At 36.0% G+C, this 16,144-nt stretch overlaps 2 protein-coding genes across 2 annotated transcripts in view; one reads left to right on the top strand and one right to left on the bottom strand.

Annotated features, from left to right (window-relative positions):
- Positions 1 to 16,144, bottom strand: part of LOC145676060 (uncharacterized) — a 1,660,834-nt gene that overhangs the window by 432,032 nt on the left and 1,212,658 nt on the right. The gene's annotated exons all lie outside the window — the stretch shown is intronic.
- LOC145675885 (tRNA (uracil-5-)-methyltransferase homolog B-like) lies at positions 5,760 to 7,337 on the top strand. The gene has a single exon (XM_081746679.1). It carries the CDS (start codon positions 5,760 to 5,762, stop codon positions 7,335 to 7,337), a length of 1,578 nt encoding a protein of 525 aa, XP_081602805.1.

The raw sequence follows: 16,144 nt of genomic DNA, 5'->3' as shown, positions 1-16,144 counted from the left end.
ACTTAGTAGGGTGTGAAGTTTCAGCTAAGTTGTTACACGTCTTCACCCAGTTCCGAAGTTTATGTGCCTTGACGTAGTTACGCACAGTGCGCTGAAGTTGGCGATGATGACGAAGAGCTTCTAGGTTACCAGTGCGCTGATATTCGCGAAAGAATTCGCAAGAACGATGTATGAGAGGTAGGTAGTTTGGCGGTAAACGTGGTTGGTACCTGGATATTTCAGTTGTGGGTATATGAAGGTCAGAAGCATGATGAATGGAATGAGTGATTTCAGAGACCCGTGCGTAGAGATCATCTTCGGTAGTGGGAGGCTCGATGGTAACCAAATCTTCAGCAATAGTAGTGCGATAGTCATCCCACTTGGCTTGATCAAATCGTGGAACACGACGAGGTTCAGGGAGCAAACGAAGAGTAGGAGCCTGCGGTTGATCGATATGAAGTTTGATAGGAAGGTGATCACTACCTATGGAATCGAGCACTTCAAGAGTGCAACGCTGGAAGAGATTGCCAGAAGAAATAACTACGTCAGGTGTGGTATTCGTGATGGGTCTGGTTGCTTTAGGTATATCAAAAACATGGCCGGTGGTATGAGTAGTAATGAAGTCAAGGAAGCTTTGTTTCTGATTATCTGGATGGCTGTGAATATTGATGTCGGCCATTATGATATAATATTTAAAGTTATTGGAGATGTAAAGAAAGAATGAGCGTGGGATGGGGTGTCCAGGGCGTACATATATGGTAGCTATGGTAACGTAAAGAGAGTGGAAGTACAACGTAGTAATGAGATACTCTGGAACATTAATCAATGCAGGATGATATTGGCGGTGACTAATCGAAGGATGGAAGCCAATGGTCACTCCCCCGTTTGCTCGGCGTGCTGCGATGGTAGAATCTGAACGGAGTAGGGTATAGCGAGGTATCCTGAACGTCATAGATGGAGTAAGGAGAGTTTCGTTCAGAAGGAAAGCCTGAATAGTTTCTTCTAGAAGTAGCTGTTCGAAGAGAGTATACTGGGAAGTAAGTGACCGAATATTAAGAAACAGTAATGAAATACCCATGATTAAGGTGCAGGAGTAGTGTTGGAAGTGGCGGAGGAGACATGTAATTCGTCAAGAGGGGTGGCATGAAAATAGACATGAGGTCCAGAGTAAGTAGCTTGGAAAGAATATTTAAAGATGATGCGGGCTGCATGATTGACCACCTGGAGAATATGCTGGCGTAGAAACGGGTGAATGTTCTGCAAAGCGATGGTAAAGAATGAAAGGAGTTGCTGTACGGAAATTGCTTCATCAATAGGTTGTGGTGCTACATGTTGTTGAACTTCTGGTAGGACGGGTCGCAACGGAACAGTGAGCTCCGGATTTAAAGGTTCAGCCGTTGGCCGTGCTTTGCAGCGATAGCTATATGTTGGATGTTGTTCCGGGCACGTAGAGCATTGAGGTGGCTTCGTCAGGTTAGTGCAAGCTTTTGTTTCGTGGTTTCCGCTGCAGTACCCACACTTGCTTGGCTGGGTGCATTTCGATGTAGGATGTGAATTGTATGCTTGACAGCGCTCACACCTCAATGGTAAAGGTGGTGGCGATTTCGATGGCTCTACTCGATGTTTCTTTTTATAGATGAGGGCACCATGAGTGAGAAGGTCATCAATAGTAGTTTGAAAGTTGGTTAATATTCGTACCATGTAGGTAGCTCCTTGGTCGTTTTTAATACGAATGCATTTTAGAATGGAGTGTCCCTCAAGAGTAAGTTCTTCCATGACCTCGTCGTCGGTTAGAGAAGGGTCAACCCCTCTAATGACAACTGAGAGAGCCGGGGTTTTACGTGGTGGCGGTGCTTGTCGAAATGCCTTGGGTTCCAGGCGCTTCATACTGGCGTGCTTACCAAAGATTTCAAAGCTGCACTTATTTCTCACAGTAGTTAAAAAAGTAGAATCGTAAGATTTGAAAATTATTCCGTTACGAGTACGAACTATCTGTGCTACAGAAGCGCGTGGCAGATATTTTACCAGTTGTTGGAAGGCTAGTTTTGTATTGTCAAACTTGGTGTCAAAATTGGTCAGTAAAAATGAATACAGACATGGTCTGGAGGTATCCTGAAGAGATGGGAATTCTTTGTCGTCGTCTAGATTCATTGAACTAATAGACTGTTCGGAGTCACTAACAGTGTGATGGCGTTTAAATGGCGGCTGATGAGAAGTGCTGTTAGTTTTGTCCGGAGTGCGAGAGCGGGATCTACCGGTATTCTTGCCTTGAGATGATGCTTTCTGCTTGCGGTCGGCTCCTTTGCCCACCGAGGTAGGTTCTAGAGACGGACCCGGAGGTTGCGGTGGTAGTCCCGGATGGCCACCTGATGCCATCCCGTGAGATGTTAGACGACTCTGACAATGAAGATGAGAGGAAATGCAATGAGATGAGGTGCTAGGGGAAGCCCACTGTGGCTCTCACTTGAGGCAGCAATACGTCCTCGCGGAGATGTCGGTCAGTGTGATCACTGGCCCTCCACAAAAAAGATGATGAAAAGAATAGGTGATGATGGCCACGGGCTCCCACTTGAGTCAGCAATACGGACTTCAAGGGGATGTCGATTGTCTTTAGCAGAACAATCCTCCCTGATTGAACAAAAGTAATATTAGTAGCTCACAGAGCGTTAGTAATTCTTCTCAGACGTATGAATCGAAGATCGATTCTGAATTCTGAGTTGAGTATGTTCAAGAACTACTAGATGTTCCCATGTAAATTTTTGTACTGATAGAATTAACTTACAAATACCGGTCTGCTAAATATAAATAATTAAATGAGAATTCATAGAATTAGTACAGATAGACGTTTACATTTACTTCGTATCTCAAAGATTCATAGTACATCAATTTATGTTCATAGAAATCGTTGGTACCCACTGTGACTTTGACATCCAACACTATTGGAATAGTGTTGACATCTGGTGACGTCAGAAATTCCGAAGTAATGTTGTGAAATATTTACTGAAGTCAGTATATTTGCTGCAAATACAGATTACACTTATGTTCAAATTACTGAAAAAGGAACCCAGAGAAAATGTACAGCTATAAATTTCTTTAAAAGTACTAATTTTCATTCCACAAATAGAACATCTGTAGAACAGAGTAGTTTATGAAAATTAACAAACCAAGGACATGTCTCTCGCCATAAAATCAACTTATAATTTAACAATTTAAGTGTTAACTTAAACATTTTTTTATTTATATATTTATTTATTTATGGTGGGTTGTGCGTAGGAAAGCAGAAATAATGACATTGGAAGGGAAAAACGTCCATTTCAAATTAAATAATGAGCTTAAAATGGTGTGGTTATTCAGGTACTATGATGGGCACACTGGAGATATTTAATGTATTATTTCTGTAGACAGAAGCTTGTTATCCTGGTTTGTGTGGTCAGTACCCTGAGGTGTACAATATGGTTATGCAGCAGGTATACTAATCAAACAGGTAATGTGAAGTTACTACAGGGCAGGGACGTACGCAGGGGTGGACCTTGGGGGTACGGACTCCCCCCCCCCCCCGAAATCTGGACTTCTTTTGTAAATTTAGTCTAATTTTAGGGGCAATTTTACAATTTTTAATATAATTTAGCCTGAAATTGTGTTTGGACCCTCCAAAAAGGTTTGGGCTCCTCGCGAAATAAATTCCTGCGTACGTCCCTGTTACAGGGTAACCAGACGACCTGTTTTTAATGGGATTGTATCTTTTAATCTGAAAGGCGTTCGATGTTCCCAGAAGAATGAAAACGGAACGCAAAATAATTAAAAAATTAAAAAGGCGCCCTGTTTTCAGCTCATAGTCTTGTAGTATAATTTTTAAGTGTATAATTTTGAGTGCAAAACTATGCACTACTACTGCGTTTCAGCAAACGATCAAATCTTCTACAAGAAATCCACTCAATAAAAAATCAAGAACTAATCGTTATTTTTAATCCTGGTTCCTGCTAAATGTTAAAATGTAAAGCAAAAATTAAAATTGGAAAAAGATTAAGTAAAAAAAAATATCAGTTTATTTTTAAAAATCTAGAAAATTCTTCCTCCGTGACGTGAATAACAAAATAACGATGATTATACCGAGATGGATTGTCAAAGTTATGGAATCCTTTAAGGTTACAGACATAAAATTTGAGTTTGGACTTTTCATCTAAAATAATTAATTATGAATTTATGCGGTTGTGGGTGTTTTGCTTTGATTGAAAAAAATGGATAGGGTGTTTCCCTAGGATGTCCATACGAAACATTCGAATTATGTGCGAGATTTCATGTTCATACGAATTTTGTATAAAAGACACAGAGGGAAGAACTTAAAGTTCTCCACAATAACACGTGGGGGCATTTAATTGTACATTACAAAATTCTAGAATGCCTTACAATTGAGTAAATAATAATCAAACCTTTCTGTTAGGGTGTGGACAGGCACATCGGGCAAACTCCGTAACTATGCATTTGATTTCCGATATTCGCTTTCTCCGAAAGTTCATACTAACAATTTTTCTATGCTGTAATGTCTTAAAGGTTCTTATTTTTGGAGTTCTTTTCAATTGGTAATTTTACAAATAATTTAACAATTATGTTATTAATGTAAATATCACCTGAAATGCTTGAAGTTCTCAAAGAACTCCTGTAGTTTACATCGGAGTTTTTCAACCTGCACTGAGAAAACAAATTGTATTTGGCATACTTAAAAAGATAGGTTACATGCGTAATTCCTGTAGTTTTTGGACTTAACCTACAGCAGACATAACTGAAAACGCATGTTTTATAATACTTTCTGCATAAGTGTTCCATCTATCCGTACTTTCCGTATGAAACAATGTAGGAGGTCAGGATCTCACATACAAATGGACGTATAAAACATACAGCTGAGAAATATAACATAAGTATAAGCATGTGATATACGGAAAACTGTTAGATGTCAGACATCCTGCAACGGCATGATGTAACATCTAACGGCAGTGCCTATGTAGCATACGGATAACGTATGCTCCGTACTTATTTCTATAGTAAGCAAGAGGATACCGAATATTTGTATAATATACCACTGTCCGGAGAACGGATTTTTCTCTGTGTGGGGCTCTGGGCTCCTAAGTGAGTCGCGAAGGGGGATGAAAAAGAAATGTAATTATGATCTGGTAGGGAAACATATTTTGGAAGTTTGTTTTGAAATTTTTATTTTGATACAAATATATATTTAAGCCCATTCACAATAATCCGTTATCCGGATAGTGGTACCGTATATTGTACAAATATTTGGAATCTTTACTACATAAATCATTACGGACCATTATAACGATGTAAATAATATCAATCTGTACCTGGTTTAGGTATATGATCAGAGGCGCAATAACTGAACAGAAATAGGTATATTGAAAAAAAGAAAAGGTTTGTTTATTAGTTTTGTTGATATGGTTGTCAAGATGACAGAATTGTTAAAAAGATAGATAGTTGATGTCAAGAAGAAATATATTTGAGATATGTGTGTGATGTATTGGTTTACAGCAGTCATCTTTTAGAATAAAAGAAGTGTAAGATGTTAATATATTATACAAAGTCTTGCTGTTCATAATATTATTAGTTAATTAAAATATATAGATATCTCGTTATATAATGGTGCGACGAATCCCGGGACCCTGTAAAAGTCTTGAAGAATAGTAAAGACAGGGTTCAATTCTAATATCAAGGGACTTATGAACTTAAATTATACTTGTTCGTGTAGTGGAAGAAAAATTGAGCGCAAGACTAATATGGCCAATGTATATAATGATGGTAGGTTAACGACGGGTAATACAGAAGAAGCCGTATCGCAAATGTTAGATGCTAAACAAATCTTGGATATGTTTATGCAATTGAAGCAACAACTTACAACGACATTCGAAGAAATTAAACTCAATACGAGTCAACAAATTACAACGAAATTCGATGAAATGAAATTAAATATAAGACAACAAATACAGCAGATGTCCCAAGAAATCACTCCACAAATGACTCAGCAAATTGGTTCTGGGTTGGACTTAAGGAATGAACAATTCAATGCAAAAGTTGAATTAACTGATCAACGTAAGCAAAAATTGGATGAGTCTGATGATAAGGATTTTAAAAAGGCGAAAGTTGTGTTACCTGTAGAAGATAGAATAAAACAGGCTACAATACCTTTGTGGGATGTTCCTTATGAAGAACAGTTGAAGAAAAAGACTGAAGAAATAAAATCTTCGCTCACGCGACCGATGGATTTGCTGCCGAGAAGGAATTTGGATTTGGCAGGTTGGGCAGAAGAAAGAAAAGAGAAGAATGAAGGACTTGCTTGTGAACTTGTTGAAATTAAACCACCAGCTGTTGTTGATGGTTACCATAACAAGTGTGAGTTTAGAGTGAGCATAAACCCTGGGATGCAAGAGCGAACAGTGGGTTTTCGACTGGCTAGCTTCAAAGAAGGTTCAATGAGGATTGGACCGGCAGACTTTCTGAGACATCTGCCTGACAAAATGAAAGAGGCAGTAAAGGTCTTCCAACAATACATACGAGAGTCAGATAAGCCATTTGTTCCAGAGACTCATGAAGGATACTGGAGACAATTGACTGTCCGAATATCGAATACTGGCGATTTGATACTGTTGGCAGTTATGCATCCACAAACTCTGAATGAGGAGGAAATAGGGAAGATTAAGGATGATTTGAAAGATTACTTCCAAAACAGAGAAGGAAACAGCTTGAATATAACATCGTTCTATTTCCAGATCTTCACTGAAAAGGAAGAAGGTGAGAAACCCTCACCACTGCAGCTATTGTTCGGAAAAGAATACGTGGAAGAAACTATATGTGACATGAATTTCCGAGTATCTCCAGATTCTTATTTTCAAGTGAATACTTCGGGAGCTGAGCAGCCTTATACTTCGATCGCGGAAATGGTTGAGGTTGATGAAGAAACTTCCTTGATAGATGTGTATTGTACCACTAAAGAGATTGGACTTACTCTTGCTAAGAAATGTGCTCAAATTCTTGGCATAGAAAGGTCGAACCATGCAATTGAAGATGCAAGAGCCAATGCTGTAAAGAACGACATCACAAACGGGGAATATTTTGTTGGACGGACTGAAGATATTTTGCCCACCTTACTAGAGAATGTAGCTGAAAAGAAGATACTTGTTATTGTAGATCCACCTAGAGCTGGGCTTCATCAGAAGTTGATTATTGAACTTACACACTGTCAGCTGATTATCTTATTCGGAAGACTAGATCCTGAAACGCTACCAAAGGCAAAGAAACCTATTCCATTGTCCATTACGCAGCAGGCCAAGAGGAACATGTTACGTGATGTTGGGTAACAATTATAGATAATTTATTTGTTTCTTTAACAGCTCATCTATAATTGATTCATTATGAAATATTTATGTAGTGTATCTATTGTCTTAAATATTTTTTTCTGTTGTTAATTTGTATGTCATTATGATAATTCTTAAGCGCTATGTTTATCTTCATTTATTTGTTTGCTCTAAAAGAGGGTCAATTAGGTTTAGTTGAAGTTCATGACATTAATCTTAAATATTTGTTTCAATTTTATATTAATTGCAGATCATAATTCGCTATTATACAATCTGTACCTGTTTTATGTATTGTGATTGCTAAGATCTTTGCATATTATATTGCCTTCTGATTTTGTTAACATCTAATAGGACGATAGTCGTTATTTATAAATAATGTTGCTGGAACATGGATAAATATGTTATGATATTATATTATTTAATACGGGAAGGAATAGCCAACTGAATAGTCCTATCGACGATATTTTTTTGATGTTATTAATATATGAATGTATGATTAAGACTACATATAAAAGAATATAATATTGTAATATGAATATATATAAGGATAAGAGAAGAAAAATAATTGTATTAATGCAATTTTTAAATTCATACGAGGGCTATTCAAAATATCAATATTTGGAAACTTTTTTTTTATCCAGGGTTCTTTCCTTCACAGTATTACTGTTACGTAATTCCCGTTCGAGCGACAATTTATATAACGATGTAAATAATATCAATCTGTACCTGTTTTAGGTATATGATCAGAGGCGCAATAATTGAACAGAAATAGGTATATTGAAAAAAAAGAAAAGGTTTGTTTATTAGTTTTGTTGATATGGTTGTCAAGATGACAGAATTGTTAAAAAGATAGATAGTTGATGTCAAGAAGAAATATATTTGAGATATGTGTGTGATGTATTGGTTTACAGCAGTCATCTTTTAGAATAAAAGAAGTGTAAGATGTTAATATATTATACAAAGTCTTGCTATTCATAATATTATTAGTTAATTAAAATATATAGATATCTCGTTATACCATACGGGAGCATACGTTATCCATATGCTATATAGGGGCCGTCCACATATTATATAACGCTATTTTTGACCTATTTTACCCCCTCCGTCCCCTTGTCACACTTTGTAACGCAAGGCCGAAACTCACCTCTTTGTTACGTAACAATTTTTAATGTTTGTTTTCGCCAGGTGTGCTTATTTTTGGAATTACTTTTAATAGTAGAGCTTTTTATTACAAAATGCTTGTATTCTGAATATATTTGTAGTGTTTTTCGCCAACAAATAAAATTATTTAAAAATGGTAGTACCGTAATAATATTTTAACACCAAAAGGTTATTTAATTAACTAGTTTTAATTCTTTGAAATTGCATACTGTCGTTCACCCAAGAAGATCGCACCCATCTTTTTAGGTCACCGATGATTGGCGAGGAGGAAATACTGCAGGAAGATGCAAATAAAAGAGGATATACAGAACTGACATAGACCTTGTTTTCGGGGATCTAGGAGGCTTCGTGTATTTGAAGTTCGACACTTCAAAGTCGCTGCACACGTGAAGAAGCAGGGATATCGTTTGTGAACAAGCTTTTAAGCATCTTCTTTGTACTTTGGACTTCAGTTTACACTTTTTCAAACTCTTCTTGTCTTAAATCAGTGCGAGAATGCGAATAAACTCAATTGTTTCAGAAATATTCGAATCGAAAAATCAAAAAATTTAGTATGAGATGAGTATCCGAAGAATTAGGTTTTTAGTATCTTATTTTAGTTTGCAAATTGTGGATCGTTTCGTCGCGGAAAATATTGCTTCACGAAAAAGAGTTACTTTTGCTTCACATGCGAAAACCCTTAAAATAATAGAATGGGTAATGATTCAAATCAAAAGTTTTAAATAATATTCTCGGGAATAGCGATACGAGTGGGAAGGCTAGGGCATTTTCAAGCGGTGGTTACAATCACTAACAACTAACTCCAGAAAAGCATATACCGTAAATGCAGTGCTGCGATAGCCACAAAATGAAGTTTTATTGTATTGTAATATACGCAGGGTTCGTCACCAGCTCATATTGGTGTCTAGTAGCGTCTTCGAATCCCTTCTTCATGATATGCTTATATGGGCTATATGTTCGCAATTTCCCAAAACAATAGAAATATTTATTTATTAAAAGGAATGAAAAGAATAAAATTGTTTGTTTAAAAGATTGCATATAAACCTGAGAATAAAAATAAAAAAATATAGCAAAAAGTGCGTTACGTAATCAAGTCGTAAACTCCCTCCTCCTTCCTTGCCACATTTCGTAACGCAAGTTTGAACCATCTTCCTCTTTGCCACGTTACGTAATATGTGGATAACCCCATACGCTCTGCCCTTAGATGTTACATCATGTCGTTGCCGTTCAAAGACTACAGGATTTACACATAACCTACGTTTTTACGTGTACCACATACGTTTTTTCTCAGTGTGTTTATTGTCAAATACAACAAAGATTCTTAAACAAAAATTTAAACATAAAGAAACGCTTACAACAACGATTGGAATAAAAACGGAATGAAATTGGCAAAAAAAAAAAAAAAAACTATATATTGAAATACGAGTAAAATACGAACATTGTAAAATTCAATACAAATTGTGTGATTTCAGTAGCCCTCATAAGCTATAAGGAGAAATAATCAGAAAGCTTATTACAAACAGGGAACTACTCATTGAGGTTACTGGTAAGAGGATATGATAAAAGGCGGTCGTAATGTGAAATAGACTGACAAGGCCTGTTTTATATAATCATGTTTCATTGACGAATAGAAGTAATTTCGTATACGATATCCTTTAGATTTTTCCTCTCTGTTTGCTTACATTATATCTATACCCTTACTCTTTTCTGTGGTTATGTGAGACGGTGGTACTGAAACTAAACATACCTAATATATAACACACATTAACGTGAAGCCAGAACAAAGCTCTTCCACTGGGGATCAAATGAAATACTACATCTAAAGAAAGAATGCTTGTTAGCTACTTGATTATTCACCCATTCTGTTGGACTACGGGTTAGCTTGGTTCTTTTCTTAATTTGAATTTCAGCACCCCGTTGAGGCTATATCAAACGTTGGCCTACATTTTAAGGTGAGATCCAAACAACATTGAGCTTCAACTGGGGATCGAACTCGAACATCTTTAGCCGAAGGCGCATGCAATAAGCTTATAGTCACGATTGATTTCTTCAGTAACTTTTGCGCGCGCCTTTGGTGCATGGGATTACAGGTTCGACTCCCACTAGAGAAGCAATGAACTACAATCGCATTACGGTGGTTTCGATTCAGAAAAATGAATTTTTATGATGTTGAACAGTTTGTCAATCGTTGCTAAGTAGCTCTAATATATTTATTTATGTACTCTATGCACAAAAAATACATTTTAAGTAACAGCTTGCATCTAATGTTGATTATTTTTCCTAACGGTCACACACAAATACTCCTACCACTGACACATACCCTCGTAGATGCATAATAGTGGCATATTAAACCAACAAATGATGCATATACACCTGAGAGGCAGATATGCTTCTAACAGTGATGTTCACACAATTCCTAATGATATTCTAACAGTGATGATCACCTATTTCTAATGATATTCTAACTATGATGTTCACACTATTTCTAATGATATTCTAACAGTGATGATCACCTATTTCTAATGATATTCTAACTATGATGTTCACACTATTTCTAATGATATTCTAACAGTGATAATCACATTATTTCTAATGATATTCTAACATTGATGTTTACACCATTTCTAATTATATTCTAACAGTGATGTGCACACTATTTCTAATGATATTCTAACAGTGATGTGCACACTATTTCTAATGATATTCTAACAGTGATGTGCACACTATTTCTAATGATATTCTAACAGTGATATGCGCATTATTTTCTAATGGTATTCTCATAGACGTCGTTTACTGAACAAACGCTTTTCTATTTTTTTAAAAAAGCTACATAAACAGGATTCTCTAACCAGCGTTGTAGAGTTTATTAGTAGTCAAAGTGAATTTCGGTTCTTTATATTAAGAACTTACTTTAAAATGCCACTTTTCATACCTTTCCGTTCCTTTACATCCATTTTTTTTAAAATCAGCTTTGGTATGTACTTCTTTCTCCGTAACCTCTGTAAGATTTGTTTTTAAAATATAATTTCTCTCCCTTCTGATCACTCCGACGAAATACTCTCGCTTTTAATCCCGTGTTATCCCTTCAGTAGCCTTCATACACTCTCCTGTTTCCCGCATTTCTCATCTTCTCTTAATTCCTCATGAAATGCCTTATTTACATTGTTCTACATTGTAGAATTCATGTTATTCGTCAGACGATTTGGAAAATCTTTCCATTAAATTATTACGAAAAAAAATCAAGGATGAAGAAAATGGAGTGCTTAAAAAGGATTAAAAAGAGTAATTAAAACAGATGGATTTCCATTTTACTTTCTCGTACTTTCTACTCGATTCGCTATTTTGTACTTTTTTCTGTTCGTCATAATTAAAGATCACTCTAAATTCATGAGAATGTACAGAAAATAAAATGTTTATTGAAGTAAAAAATTAGAAAGTTCCATGTAACAATTACACAACCTAGAAAGAAAAGAAAAAGGCTCAGTTACTAGGAATAAGTTCAGTTTCGCCAATTTGATTTTTTGTTTTTGTTTTTTACAGTTAACTAAGTAGTGTATTTGGTTGATTCTCCTATACTAGTTTCCTTTTCCTTCTTCACAGCCATCTAAGTAGTGTATTTAGTTGACTCACCTCTACTAGTTTCCTTTTCCTTCTTCATAGCCATTTAAGTAGTGTATTTGGTTGATTCACCTCTACTAGTTTCCTTTTCCTTCTTCATAGCCAACTAAGTAGTGCATTTGGTTGATTCACCTATACTAGTTTCCTTTTCCTTCTTCACAGTCAACCAAGTAGTGTATTTGGTTGATTTACCTATAATACAGTTTCCTTTTCTTTCTTCATAGCCATCTAAGTAGTGTATTTGGTTGATTTACCTATACTAGTTTCGTTTTCCTTCTTCACAGTCAAATAAGTAGTGTATTTGGTTGATTCACCTATACTGGTTTCCTTTTCCTTCTTCACAGCCAACTAAGTAGTGTATTTAGTGGATTCACCTATACTAGTTTCCTTTTCCTTCTTCACAGCCATCTAAGTAGTGTATTTAGTCGATTCACCTCTACTAGTTTCCTTTTCCTTCTTCATAGCCATCTAAGTAGTGTATTTGGTTGATGTACCTATACTAGTTTCCTTTTCCTTCTTCACAGCCAACTAAGTAGTGTATTTAGTTGATTCGCATACTAGTTTCCTTTTCCTTCTTCATAGCCATCCAAGTAGTGTATTTGGTTGATTTACCTATACTAGTTTCCTTTTCCTTCTTCACAGCCAACTAAGTAGTGCATTTGGTTGATTCACCTATACTAGTTTCCTTTTCCTTCTTCACAGTCAACCAAGTAGTGTATTTGGTTGATTTACCTATAATACAGTTTCCTTTTCTTTCTTCATAGCCATCTAAGTAGTGTATTTGGTTGATTTACCTATACTAGTTTCGTTTTCCTTCTTCACAGTCAAATAAGTAGTGTATTTGGTTGATTCACCTATACTGGTTTCCTTTTCCTTCTTCACAGCCAACTAAGTAGTGTATTTGGTTGATTCACCTATACTAGTTTCCATTCCCTTATTCACAGTCAACTAAGTATTGTATTTGGTTGATTCACCTATAATACAGAACTAGTTTCCTTTTCCTTCTTCACAGCCAACTAAGTAGTGTATTTGGTTGATTTGCCTATACTCAGTGGCGGCTCTAGACTTAAACATCAGAGGAGTAACATCGGCAATGGCGATGAAGCCGTGTTTTTCCTCCTGCCCTCTCCTCGTCGAACAATTAATCCCCGTCTTTCTGAATGCAGTGTTGTATTACTTTGAATGACTTATTTAAATTCTGATATTAGGGACAAATATTACGGCAATAAAAATTTTAGGAAACCTAAAATTGGATCAGAGACCACAAAATGTTTGAACGGTCCCTAAATCAAGTTTTCGTATTTTCAACGGAATAAGAACATCATGCTGAGTTAACTGATAGCTTGGGTTTGGCTACACTATATGTGGTTTTGAAGATATAAGCCCTACAAGAAAATTTTTCATTGAAATATATTGGAACTTTTGAACCAAAAATCTGTCAGGGAGGCACGGTGGCTCAACGGTAGGGCGCTTACCATTTGTGCGTGGGGTTTCTAGTTCGATCCCCAGCTAAGTACGTTTTTGGAGGACAACATCGTATCCGTGAATTTTCTCGGGTTACTTCCGTTTTCCTTCCACTTTCTCATTCCACTAATTCTTCTATCATCATTCACTTGCCTTAATCATCGTCTCCTTTAGCGTAAAGGACATAATCGTAGGACGCTAAAGTGAAATGTTTCATTTAATTTCATTTCAAAAATGTGTCATTGTATAATTACATATCCAGTCTTACATACATAATTATTTAACTTAACTTTACATGCTTGATTAAACCCAAGGGATTCAAGATACTCAAGAATTGAAAAACGAAATTGATGTTGCCAAGATACTCGGCCAATTTTTTCCCTTGGATATATATGGTAAGAGCACGCATCCTTGACTCGGAAAACCCAGGTTCAATTAACGGCAGAACTCATGTGGTTCGGATCCCACGTTACACTGTAGGTCCACGTCTGATATAGCATTGGTGGTGGAAAAATGTTAAAACCTAAAATAACCTATTTATTCAGTTAAATTCTCTCAATCGATTTTACAAATTAAATAATATATAATAGTGTCAATTGAAAACTAAATGAAATTAAATTTAATAAGTAATATTATTAAATTATATTGTAAATTAAGTTATATATCAAATTATATTTAACGCCCCACGGCACTACTCTTTAGCCTAAAGGAGAAGGATAAGTTCATAAAATTAAATTATAAAATATTGGTGGAATGAGAATATGGGAGGAAATAAGAGAACCCCGAGAAAGTTGACGTACATTTTGTGGGGGAACTCACATTGGCGGAAATTTAATTAGAAACCCCTCGCACCAGATAAGAATGCTATATAATTGAACCACCGTTAACTCTCAATCGATTCTGTAAAATTCATTCCGTTATGTACCCACGGATACAAAAACTAAGTAATAGTGAAAAGTTAACTAGCTTCTTTCTCTTGTATTGGGGGCCGCGGTGGCTCAGTGGTAGAGCGTTCACCTCTGGTGCTTGGGGTCCCGGGTTCGATCCCAGCCCCCGCCAAGTGAACTTTGTGGTGGACAAACACCGTGTGCGTGGGTTTCCTTGGGGTCCTCCCCTTTCCTCCCACTTTCTTCATTCCACCGTCTCCTTTAGCCTAACCGGCATAATCGTGGGACGTAAAACTCAAAGATTTCATTTCATTTTCTTTCTTATGTATTTAAAATATTTAATAGATTCCGAAATAATAACACGATAATATTATCATGATCCATTGAAATAATAAGTAAGTATGGATTTAATTTCGATTATATCTGAAGCAAATGAGTAATTCTCTTGACCATTAATTTTCAGCACCAAGTCATAGACCAACTGTGTAAAGTAGAGACTGAATCACATGTGCTTCTATCGAGAATCAAACCATATTTCCACGAGAAGCCTCGAAATATGCATTAAGTTTCGCAAGTCTATCGGAGATCGAATTTGTTGAACACTCTGAATGTTGTCTGCATTATACCTACCCCACATGACTTGACAATTGACTACTCTGTATTTATTGTTATTGTATAATTATTGGATCAAAAGATCCAATATATTTCAGTCAAACATTTTACTTGTAGGCCTTATATCTGGAGAACTGAATATATTTAGCCAAACCTAAACTATCACTTCAGTCAATATAATGTTCTTATTCCATAAAAAAAAAAAAAAACTAGATTTAGGGGCTGTTCAAAAATTTTGTAGCCCCTGATCCAAAAATTCCAATATATTTCATTCAATCAAAAATTTCCTTGTACGCCTTATATAAGGAGAACTACACATGCTGTATCCAAACCCAAACTATCACTTAACTTAGTATGATGTGCTTATTCCGTAAAAAATACGGAAACTTGAATTACAGGCCGGTCAAAAATTTTGTAGCCCCTGATCCAAAAAATCCAATGTATTTCATTCAATCAAAAATTTTCTTGTACGCCTTATGTCTGGAGAACTACATACAATGTAGCCAAATCCAACTCAGTATGATATGCTTATTCCGTAAAAAATACGAAATCTCGATTTAGGGCCCATTGAAAAAGTCTGTGGCACCTGACCCACAAACTAATTATTGAACAAGATGCCAATTATTATACATTTTTTTGATCATTTCTAAAATTCTTGTTTTTTTAAAATTATGTGTAACATTTACATATTTGTCTGTGACATCGCATGTTTACTTTCGCAGTAACATTTTGGTCCTAAATAAATTTAAAAATATACACTATTTATTGGAATATATTTGACATTTTTTTACAGAAAGATAAACAGTAAATTCTGAACAGTTAGTTATAAAAGGAAAACTTCTTCTAATAATTTTCCAGGAGGTAATGTACCTAAAATGGAAGCCACGTTTCCTCGCTGAACTGCTATGCTGATACGTTGTATCAGAAAAGTAGTAGCCCGCTTGTCACCAGTAAGGTGTGCAATACGTTGGCCTACTTCTTTGAAGAAATTGAGCCCTTCGAGATAAATTTAAAATGTAGTTCAAGCATATGTATTCATTGCCTAAATGCTTGCAGGAAAAGAAAATT

Source organism: Thermobia domestica, chromosome 18, assembly GCF_964235325.1.
Source record: "Thermobia domestica chromosome 18, izTheDome1.hap1.1, whole genome shotgun sequence".
Lineage (NCBI taxonomy): Eukaryota > Metazoa > Arthropoda > Insecta > Zygentoma > Lepismatidae > Thermobia > Thermobia domestica.
This window is presented reverse-complemented; position numbering and strand designations above follow the sequence as displayed.

What these genes read in the sequence shown, in the direction of transcription:
- LOC145675885 (XM_081746679.1), top strand. Translation starts at nt 5,760, where the DNA reads ATGGCCAATGTATATAATGATGGTAGGTTAACGACGGGTAATACAGAA.